Raw genomic sequence first — 12205 nt, 5'->3', positions numbered from 1 at the left:
GATCAAAGGAAAAAGCGCTCTCTCTCCCGCTCTTCCTGAATTGCTTTTCACATTCCCGCGCTACGTCGCCAAATGATGATAGATCGGTCTCCTGACCAATCAGCTGTCAAAAAGGCAGGCCTACAGAAATGACAGGCATCAGCTGTCGTGAAGGCGGACCTACATAAAGGACCGGCATAGAGGGAGCGGGAGAGAGAGCGTGAGAGATCAGGAGGCAAACATACAGCCGGCAACAACCCTAACATTAGTTTCAGACACAACTGCAATGTATTTTACTGGTGAATATGTCATGAAAAAACACTTTACAAACACATTATATGTATATTTTTCATTAATTTAAACGGAAACCTATCTATCTAACTGAAACCATATAATCAAAAATGAGCGTCTGTGTCTGCACAGACATCAAGCCTCTCATCAGAGAATGTGGATATTATGATGTTTTTAAAGAAGATCTTTCACTAGTCTACACTGCAGTTATTTATTTAATTTTAGTTTACTTAGTTAAGATGGCTGCACTAAAGAGAATAGTTTTTTTTTTCTGACTAGTCTATATTGGAGGTATTTATTTAATTTTAGTTGTTTACTCGGGTATCCTGACTGTACTAAAAATGTGATGACAAAGTTAATAAAGAAAAAGGTAAGATGTTCTTGTTATTAAGTGAATTGTCCCTTAGCATTGCTGTTAACATGACATCAACCCTAACCCCACAGCAAACAGAAACCGAACCGTACCGAACCGAACCGTGGCTCCAAAACCGTGAACCGAACCGAACCGTGCCTTTGGTGTATCGTTACACCCCTAATATATATATATATATATATATATATATATATAAATATATATATATATATATATATATATATATATATATATATATATATATATATATATATAAACATAATTAACCGTGGTTATTAGGTGCTGGAAAAGCATACAAATGTACGTTAAAAAAGTGCTTATATATATGTTGTCCCCATAAAGATAGCTGTGAAACTGTGTATTTTTTCTTACCTGACTGTCTAGGCCCAGCAGCAGAAGCATTATGAAGAATAGTATGGCCCAGACTGTCGGCAGTGGCATCATTGTGACAGCTTTTGGATATGCGATGAAGGCCAGACCAGGACCTGGGAGACCAAATTGATGTATTATTATTATATATTCATTTTATGCATTGAATATACTTTTTGGACATTTTTTACATGTTTGACATACATTTAGGAATATAATTCATATAAATATTTATGTTATATTTATATTGATATTTATTTAAATGTTTGTTGTAAGAATTATAAAAAATATACATAAATTAATATTTATCTATTTATTATACATTTTTATATTATTTCTATATTCTATTTATCTATTTCTGACATTTTATTATATCATTTACATGCATTAAAATGTATAAATGATCTTTATAGGTAGTTTACATTAATACTTTAGCACACCTTTCTGTTTTTTTTTTTACTTCATACATAAGTTAACTGAACTGAATTACCTTTCTCATAATATGCACTACATTATTACTTCCAAATAATTAAATAATATATTTTTTTATATTCAATTAACACCTATGACAACTTTTCCCCTTTCATTCCCAGAATTTCATGCATTCACATTGAAAACCCTGAACCCTAAGGTCACCTGACTCGGCCACGTCAGCGATGGCTATGCCCTGCTCCTGTGCCATGAACCCCAGGACTGAGAAGATGGCAAAGCCTGACACGAAACTGGTACCGCTGTTCAGGCACCCGAGCAGCATGCAGTCCCTAAACACACACAAACAAACAATGTTGACACCTTAAACAAAATAAACAGTGGATACAAAACATAAACAAATACACAACAGCATACCCTCACCTGTAACAGTTGTACTTGTACTTGTTGTAGCTTCCCAGTGAAGTCATTGCACCAAGACAAATAGCATATGAGAAAAAGATCTGAGTGCCTGCATCGATCCAAACCTACATCCATTCACAGAGAGAGAGAGAGAGAGAGAGAGAGAGAAATTAAATGAAAAATAGCAATGCAGATTGTGGTATCACGTTATACAAAAATAGCCTTCTCTCATCTCAGAAATATTGCTAAGCTAAGAAACATGCTATTTATCTCAGTTTTAGAAGAGCTAGTTCATGTTTTATGACCACTAGGCTGGATTGCTGTAATGCTCTTTTATCTGGTTGTAATGCATCCTTTATTAAAAAAATTCAGTTAGTGCAAATTGCATCTGCCAGAGTTCTTAGCAGGTCAAGAAAATATGATCATTACAATTTTATCTTCCTTGCACTGCCTGCCTTTAAAGTTCCGTATTGATTCTAAAATATTGCTTCTTACCTAGAAGCCTCTAAATAGCCTAGCTCCTGTTTATCTAACCAACCTTCTGTCCTGCTACAATCCAACCCACTCGTTAAGATCTCAAAACTCAGGGCTTTTGGTAGTACCCAAAATAACTAAAAGAACTTAAATAACTAAAGTCCACTAAAGGAGGTCGAGCTGTTTTATATATGGCTCCTAAACTCTGGAATAGTCTTCCTGATAATGTTAAAGGCTCAGACACTTTCTCAGGGTGAAAATACATAAAAAAACATATCTTTTTAGTAAAGCATATACACAGTGCATCAAAACAGGTTTTTTGGTGGTACCAAGAAAATTTAGAAAGTCCACTAAAGGAGGTTGAGCGTTTTCATATCTGACGCTTAAACAATGGAATAGTCTTCCTGATAACGTTAGAGGCTCAGATACATTCATAGTGTAAAACTGGATTAACAATGCATCAAAACTCAAGGTTTTTGGTAGTACCCAGAATAACAAAGTCCACTAAAGGAGGTCGAGCTTTTTCATATATGGCTTCTAAACTCTGGAATAGTCTTCCCGATAATTTTAGAGACTCAGACACTTTCTCAGGGTGAAACTACATTTAAAAAACTTTTCTTTTTAGTAAAGCATATACACAGTGCATCAAAACATGGTTTCTGGTAGTACCCAGAATATCCAGAAAGTCCACTAAAGGAGGTCGAGCGTTTTCATATCTGACGCCTAAACAATGGAATAGTCTTCCTGATAACGTTAGAGGCTCAAATACTTTCTCAGTGTAAAACTTGATTAACAATGCATCAAAACTCATGGCTTCTGGTAGTACCCAGAATAACAAAGTCCACTAAAGGAGGTCGAGCGTTTTCATATATGGCTCCTAAACTCTAGATTAGCCTTCCTGAAAATGTCAGAGGCTCAGACACTTTCTTAGCGTAAAACTAGATTACAAAACTTATCTCTTTAGTAAAGCATATATACAATGCATCAAAACTCAGAGCTTCTGGTAGTACCCATAATAACAAAGTCTACTAAAGGAGGCCGAGCATTTTCAAATCTCTGTTTCTATTTCCACTTCCTCTAGATTGTGGAGTCCCACTCAATCAGTTCCAAGACCTGTGAAGAGATGATGCCAACCCTACGAGGACTAGAAGAGATGATGCTCATTTGTAGAAAAAAATCCTTATTAATAGGCATTTTTATTTTAAAAAATGTGGGTCTCCTTGCTTGGTTTTGTAGCCTTCTCCCATCTGTATTCAGAGAAAACTCTCATACTGCTTTAATTTTAATGTGGTTCTGAAAAGTCTCAGTTTTGAAAAACCTACATCTTTTGCAAAAGAGAATTGGGACACCCTTGCCCTTCATGTGAACTGAGGGGTAGGGGTGGAACTGAAATTGGCCCTAAACGTCAACTTACCCTAACCCTAATCTTAATTTAACAGTCTAGAATTAGATTCCATGCAGTTGCAATGTATGATATAACCAACAAAATGTGTTAAAGGGACCATCAATATAAAGATATTCCCAAATAGTTTAGTTTCAGTCAGTCTCAGTACCTCCGGGTCTTTCAGGCGGGAGAGATCTGGGTAAAGGTAGAACTTGATGCCCTCGGTGGCACCAGGCAGAGTCACACCGCGGATCAACAGTACAATCAGCATGAGGAAGGGGAATGTGGCTGTGAAATAAACCACCTGCAGACACACAGAGTTTGTGCTTTTCCATTACCAGCATCAAATAATTATACACCTACTGTACATACAGTAACACAATCCATATTCATTAAGTAAAGGTACAGTTCACACAAAGTAAAAATCGTGTCATATCTTCGGTCAAAAGTCATTTTTATTTTGGATGCGATTATTTGCCCAGCACTAAAAAAAGATTTAACCTTACTCAGGTTTTACCACAATAATGATAATTTTCTCGTATTTGGACACGATTATAAAAAGTTTTGGTGGACATTTCTCATCCTCTCCCTCACCTTTCCAGTGGATTTGACTCCTTTCCAGATGCAGAAGAAGCAAATGACCCAGACGGCCAGCAGACACAGTGCAAGCTCCCACTTTAGACCACCAACCTCGTCGATCCCTGAAGAGATGCTGAGGACGTTCCTCCTGCAGACGACAGCAGACTGATGAGAACAGGCAAAGAGCGACCATCCCATACACATATTTAAATATGTTAGTATAAAGGCGTTTTTATTTTGTGCACGCATTTCTATTTGGATTATATATATTTAGTTTTAGTAATTCTAGTTTAGCAGAGTTAACAGGACACGTTCATTGTCGACCAGAGTGAAGTTTAGTGTTTGCACAGTTTAATTGAACTTTTGTGCAAACCTTTTAATAATAAAATGTAACAAAATTTAAATAATAGTTTGAACAGACACTGAAAACCAAACCACACAAATGGAACCTAACCCTTGTGTGCTGTTGGCTAACAAATGAAACATGTTTGTCTAAAAAGCGCCATCTACTTGTATTTCTCTAAACAGAAATTCAAAAAGCGATTATTGTTTTTGCTAATTATTATTTTAAATTAACAAAAATATTTTTTGGCCAATAGTTTTAGTTTTCATTTATTAAAATAACACTCCATACTTACTCCCAGAATTCAGTGACCGGCGAGGTGAAGTTGGTGGCATTGGCAGAGAGCCAGAGGGTTTTGTTCTTGCGTACGGTGTCCTCCACGCAGTTCTCCGTGTTCCAGCTGTGTCTGCAGCGCGCCCAGGGCAGCTCGTGCTGGAAACACTGCAGCAGGTAATACAGACCCCACGCCAGGATCACGATGTAGTAGATGTTCAGCAGAGACACAATTATGATTGAGGCGTAGCCGATTCCTGACGCACAAAGAAAGTACAGCTCAATATCACAGGTAAATTCACCACACACTTAAAACAAATATATGGGAAAACATCCAAATCTTCTACAGCAGTAATAGCATAGAAGAGCCATTATCAAATAAAAATCAGTGATCAGGGGCCTCATTTATCAACAAAAACATTGCGTACGCCAGATTTCACTCTCATGTTTAGATTTACTAACGATGAAATTAACTTGAGAATGTTCATTGGTCTGCACCAACTTCATGTCTGGTATACGTGTATTTGTTGTGTGTGTTTGTTTTTTCCATTGGCGACTCCTGGGGTCTGTTCTTCGTACGTGGATTACTCAGTTAGCTGGATTTGAATATTGACGATTTGACACGATCCAGGATCGTTTCGTTCTTCAAAGATGATCTGAGAGTTGTTGTAATGGCAACAGTTCTGCTAGGTAAAACCTGATCGGGAGCAGGCTCAATTCATTTAAACAGGATTAGATCGGCTCAGTTCAAGCAAAGATAATACAGAAAGTATGTTCTGAATTCTGATATTTTCTTACAGTAGTAGTTATATACACTTGGGAAAATGGTACATATTTTTTAACTATATATATATATATATATAAAGTTATGGTTATTAATAAAATAAATAAAGTTATACATATTAATAAAACTTATGCAATCTGCACCCTCGAAATGAAAGTACAAAGACTGCCACCTGGTGGTGCAAAGAGAAAACTTATTAATATAAACGTTTTAGATTGCTTTAGTACAAACTGTGTATAATAGAAATGCACAATATGTGACTTTTTTCTTTTAAAGCAATAATACATTTATGCAGTCATAAACATGTTTTGATAGTTAATATGCCAGTGTTTTGATGCTTCACAAAAGTTGCAGACGCCTTTACCAATATCAAAATGCTTTTGTAAACAACCAGTTATTCTTTACACCGATTAAAAAACAGCTACTATAATAAAGAAAATATTTTCTAAATGTGGAACTGAATACATTGATTTGCATTGAAATACATGATGAATACTCTTGACACATGAAAGTGTAAAGTCTGCAGCTCACAACAAATGTGGAAGGTTATTGCGCGTCATATTTAACAAGCCGTTTACTGCTAATTTGATGTAATTTTGCTCACATGGATAATTGAATATTAATCAGATGATGTCATTACGCTGCTGTGCCGTCAGCCAATCGTTGCATTGCTGATCATGATTTCGAGGATCGATAGATCTGTCCTTCACAACACACGCAGCGATCTCAGATCAGTTTATCCAGACATTCTAATCTGATTCGCGAACTTGTTTGAAGAACCAAATTAGCGAGAGATCAGTTATCAAGATGAAAAGATCCAGGATCTGCCAAATCATCTTAGATCATTTAAGCGAGGTACGAAGAACGGACCCTTAGAGGCAATTTTAAATTGCACACTACAAAGAATCGCACCAACACATGTGAAAAACATTGCTATTAATTTATAATTGATCAAATGGGTTAATTATTAAGTATAATCCAAAACTAAAACATCATATTTATTCAAATCCTGTATAAAAATCTATTAAATCTAACTAATTCAACAGATTGGCACTTATAGAACTGCTAAAATAATGGTGTTGCCTTGGTTACTACAGTAAACAAACCAACATGATGCCAAATCTAGCAGGATTATATTGATTTCATAAACTACACAGCATCCTGATATTCACAGATTTATTTCAAGCAAACTTTTGCATATAACTATACATTGCATGATCAATAATTATATAACATTTAATACCTTGCAAAATAGCATTTAAGACTTTTTAATACCTTTTAAGGACCTTAAATTTCTCTACTTTGATTGATCAACTTTTGATACTTTTTAAGACCCTGCGGGACACCCTGTATATATATACAGCAATAGAAAAATTCTGAACATTTATGTGGATGTGTTTTTTTCTGTAATATTCATATGCATTGCTCTGTAAACTACTGATGACATTTATTTCAAATGTACAATAAAAATGTTCTTACTAAATAACATAATGCTTCCATGCTTTCATAGGTAGTGCTGTCGCCTCACAGCAAGAAGGCCGCTGGGTCGCTGGTTCGAGCCTCGGCTCAGTTGGCGTTTCTGTGTGGAGTTTGCATGTTCTCCCTGCGTTCATGTGGGTTTCCTCCGGGTGCTCCGGTTTCCCCCATAGTCCAAAGGCATGCGGTACAGGTAAATTGGGTAGGCTAAATTGTCCGTAGTGAATGAGTGTGTGTGCAAGTGTGTGTGTGGATGTTTCCCAGAGATGGGTTGTGGCTTGAAGGGCATCCACTGCGATAAGTTGGCGGTTTTCTCCGCTGTGGCGACCCCGGATTAATAAAGGGAATAAGCTGACAAGAAAATGAATGAATGAATTTATATGAATATATATATATATATATATATATATATATATATATATATATATATATATATATATATATATATATATATATATATATGCGGTATATAGGTGGCCAAAAAGTCCATCACATCCCATTAATTTGCCTGTCGCCCACCCAACCACTCCCCCACATTGCTTTGATTTGTACTTGAAGTTTGTATATCTAGCACTAGGATGAACAAGTATTGGATCAGGACTCCAGATACTCAATATTAAATGACATTGACTGGATCTGAGGCACATAAGTCCCCCTAAGTCTTGATGGGGAATCCCTTCTGTCTGGTCAAACATGAGCTCATCGATCTGATCCAATCAATCTACTATTTTATTCCTGCTGTTACTCCTTGTTCTTTAAATATTTAGTTTATTCGTAGGGTTTAATGGATTGACAATCAAATATTTAGTAGCGATACAACTAACTAACGTGCAACTGAACCCTAATGAATAAAAATAGAGTCTCTCTCTGTTTTTCCTAATTTAATTCAATCTAATTTCACTCAAAAATGTCACATGAAGGTTGAACGTACTGAATGCCATTTCATGTTCATAAAGAGTTCATTAGATTACAGATCACTTGTTGTTTATGCAGTCAGTAGTGCTGTAATGAAAACACTTAAATCTGCAGCTTTTATGCTGACAACAAACACATTTAATCCATGATCTGGCAGGATTAGAGCTGGTTATGAAGGATTTAACAAGCATCACAAGCAAGTCTGGTGTTGCAGACATGAATAGCTTTGAATATGTGTAATGTAATGCATTGTGTATGGCCATACAGTACACTCAAAGCGCATTACAGTTGTGTGAGGGGGTCTATTTGCATCCTACTTTATGCACCAAATTAAATGACTGAATAAATCATTTGCAAATAAAACAACATTTCCTTCCCATATAATTGAAGACAATAAAAATCAGCAATTCAAGGAACAAATAAATCATACATACGATTTAGTGAATTTAGAGAATTAATTAATAAATCATACTAAAGGTTTACTTAAAATAAGCGAATGAGTTAATACATTGTATTAGGAATGCACTGATTATAGACTTTGGTTGTACGATTATAGTCTGAGGAATAATCACAGTTTCACAGTTAACGCGATTATTTACGTATTCACGTCACGATCATGATGCATTCATTAATTTCTGGTTTATTCCCCACTTCATTTAAGCAGGCTAGGGTAACCCCACTGCTACTTTCTGGAGAAAGTAGTGTTCAATCAAGTCCTGGACTTTCTTACTCAAAACAATCTCATGGACAACAAGCAATCCGGCTTTAAGAAAGGCCACTCAACTGAGACTGCCCTGCTCTCGGTCGTGGAGGATCTCAGACTGGCTAAAGCAGACTCAAAATCCTCAGTCCTCGTTTTGCTGGACTTGTCAGCTGCTTTTGACACTGTCAACCACCAGATCCTGCTATCTACGCTCGAGTCACTGGGCGTTGCGGGCACTGTTATACAATGGTTCAGATCTTACCTCTCTGACAGGTCATTCAGGGTGTCTTGGAGGGGAGAGGTGTCCAACCTACAGCATCTAAACACTGGGGTACCTCAAGGCCCTGTTCTTGGGCCACTTCTCTTCTCCGTCTACACGACATCCCTAGAACCAGTCATCCAGAGACATGGATTCTCCTACCACTGCTATGCTAATGATACCCAGCTATACCTCTCTTTTCATCCTGATGATCCCTCGGTTCCAGCTTGCATCTCAGCCTGCCTGTTGGATATTTCACACTGGATGAAAGATCATCATCTTCAGCTTAACCTCGCAAAAACGGAAATGCTTGTAGTTAATGCCAACCTGACTCTACACCATAACTTTTCAATCCAGATGGATGGGGCAATCATTACTGCATCCAAAATGGTGAAAAGCCTTGGAGTAACGATTGATGACCAACTAAACTTCTCTGACCACATTTCTAGAACTGCTCGATCATGCAGATTCGCACTCTATAACATCAGAAAGATCCGACCCTTCTTATCTGAACATGCAGCTCAACTCCTTGTTCAAGCTCTTGTTCTCTCCAAACTGGATTACTGCAACTCTCTACTAGCTGGGCTTCCAGCTAACTCTATCAAGCCTCTTCAACTGCTCCAGAACGCAGCAGCACGAGTGGTCTTCAATGAACCTAAACGAGCACATGTCACTCCGCTGCTAGTCCGTTTGCACTGGCTGCCAGTTGCTGCTCGCATCAAATTCAAAGCTCTGATGTTTGCTTACAAAGTGACTTCTGGCCTTGCTCCTTTTTATCTGCTCTCACTTCTGCAGATCTATGTGCCCTCCAGAAACTTGCGTTCTGTGAATGAACGTCGCCTCGTGGTTCCATCCCAAACAGGGAAGAAATCACTTTCGCTCACGCTCAATCTGCCCAGTTGGTGGAATGAACTCCCTAACTGCATCAGAACAGCAGAGTCACTCGCTATTTTCAAGAAATGACTAAAAACTCAACTATTTAGTCTCCACTTTACTTCCTAGTCTGCAATTGCCTCTCTGAATATCACACTAACTGTACCCAAAAAAATAAAAAATACTAATACTACTAATACGTTCCTTCTTAGACTTTACAGACCTGAAACTTGCCTATAGCACTTATTCATTGTTGCTCTTATAGTTGTGTAAATTGCTTCCTTGTCCTCATTTGTAAGTCGCTTTGGATAAAAGCGTCTGCTAAATGACTAAATGTAAATGTAAATTTCAAAACACTACTAGTTTAGAAAAACACATGAAAACTCTTAATATTTTAAAGTGTTATTGATTGCTGCTCAGTAACCAAATAATACAGCACAAAATTAATCATACATACTTTCTAGTAAATCCAGGGAATTAATTATTAAATCATACTAATAATTTACTTACAATAAGGGAATGAATTAATACTTTGTATATATGCTTTAGTAAATCAAAGAAACTAATTAAGAAATCATACTAACACTTTACTTAAATAAGGGGTTTAAAACAGCTGTGTGGCAACAACCAGCTTCTAATAGTAAAAATGTATTAACTGTGTTTTTTATAATCACTCTTTACCAATGTTTCACACATTCCTTTAAAAGAGTTTAAAAGAGTAACTGAGTTGCATCATTTTAAAAGTAACTATTTACCAGGGAAAGTAACTATTGCGTTACTTTAAAAAAATCTCATTTGTCAAATGACTATAAAATGAATATAAAACATTGTACACTAGTCTACAGAACAAACCATCATTTTACAATGACTTGCCTAATTACCCTAACCTGCCTAATTAACCTAGCTAAGCCTTTAAATGTCACTTTAGGCTGAATATAAAATATCTAGTCAAATAATATTTACTGTTATCAGGGCAAAGACAAAATAAATCAGTTATTAGAAATGAGTTATAAAAATTATTATGTTTAGAAATGTGTTGAAAAAAAATCTTCTGGTGGAAACAAATAAACAGGAGGGCTAATAATTCTGACTTCAACTGTAGGTATGTGAAGCCATTTGAATAGACATCTGAAATGCTGAAGTTTGTTGTTAAGGAGACACGTAAACACAATGTGAGAGTTTGGAAACCCGTGGAGTTTTCTCTGAGGGCCCTGCTGTGTTTTAATGAGCCAAACCCTGCTGAACAGACTCTGTGAAGCTTCACCTGTCGACTCTGACACGTCTACATCTGAGATCCTCTTTTTGTGTGTTATTTTTCAAAGGTTGAGGGCAGTCAAAGGGCTGAGTGCCAGTTTTCCGCTATAATTATGACAAAGCTGTGAGGTGCCAGGATCTGGCTGTGACAGCTGACAGCAGAATGGCAAACGTGCGTCGAGTATGCGGCTTAATTGTGGATGCACGCGTGTGTGTGTTGAACAGAGATCGGTCAGCTGCTGCTGCTGAGGCTAAGCACATAATCACGGGGCGAAAGTGGACAATGGGCTCACAGTGTCAGGAAATCTCACTCATCTGCACTCTGTGTGCTGAAGAAAGTCCAGACATGTGAGCGAAGAGTGTGTGTGTAGAGGTCAGACATCAAACTAATAAAAATATCCTCTGAGACAGTGGCTTTATAAACTGGGGGCATAATATATAAATAAATAAGAATAAACTATATAACTGCACTTTAAACAGAGTTTTAAAAAAATGAGTAAACTGGATGATTTTAAAGCCAATAGTTGACATTGCTTTAAAATAAATGTACTAAACAAATTAATTTTAAAGTGATAAGTTGACTTTAATTTAAGACAAACTGATCAAACCTGTTGCTTTTAATTGATTTTAATAATAAAAATAGGAAAACCCCATTAATTTTAAAGCTATTTATTTGATTTAACTTTTTACAATTAGTAAAGCTGCTGTTTTAAAGTGACTAGTTGACTTTGCGTTTTAAAAATTGTAAACCCGTTGATTTAAATTGATAATTGACTTTAATTTTTAAAAATGTAATAAACCCAATGATTTTGAAGTGATGAGTTAATTTAACTTTTTTAGAAAATGTAATTTTTTTATTTTAAAGCGATGAGTTGACTTAACTTAAAAAACTTTTGAGAAGACCATTGATTTTAAAGCGATGAGTGAGCTTTAATTTTTATAAATTAGTAAAACCATTGATTTCATGTCTGCAGCCCTGCCTCTGTTTTCAGAAGTCTCTGTTTATCACCATCCACACTAGCACAAAGCAGCATTATTTTTATTT

The 12205-nt window shown here is 36.4% G+C and overlaps 1 protein-coding gene across 2 annotated transcripts in view; it reads right to left on the bottom strand.

The window, feature by feature from the left end:
• slc6a6a (solute carrier family 6 member 6a) overlaps window positions 1–12205 on the bottom strand; it is a 54592-nt gene that overhangs the window by 19977 nt on the left and 22410 nt on the right. For both annotated transcript variants that reach the window (XM_073909533.1, NM_001126386.1), the window contains exons 4-9: window positions 4919–5153; window positions 4296–4428; window positions 3871–4005; window positions 1865–1968; window positions 1649–1773; window positions 1016–1128 (exon numbers count right to left, since the gene is read on the bottom strand). In XM_073909533.1, the coding sequence (XP_073765634.1) occupies window positions 1016–1128; window positions 1649–1773; window positions 1865–1968; window positions 3871–3972 (444 nt within the window). In that variant the 5' untranslated portion in view covers window positions 3973–4005; window positions 4296–4428; window positions 4919–5153. The remainder of the gene's footprint in view (window positions 1–1015; window positions 1129–1648; window positions 1774–1864; window positions 1969–3870; window positions 4006–4295; window positions 4429–4918; window positions 5154–12205) is intronic.

The sequence above is a fragment of the Danio rerio genome, chromosome 8 (genome assembly GCF_049306965.1).
Source record: "Danio rerio strain Tuebingen ecotype United States chromosome 8, GRCz12tu, whole genome shotgun sequence".
NCBI lineage: Eukaryota > Metazoa > Chordata > Actinopteri > Cypriniformes > Danionidae > Danio > Danio rerio.
Note: the sequence above shows the minus strand (reverse complement) of the source record. Positions and strands in the feature narration are given on the sequence as shown.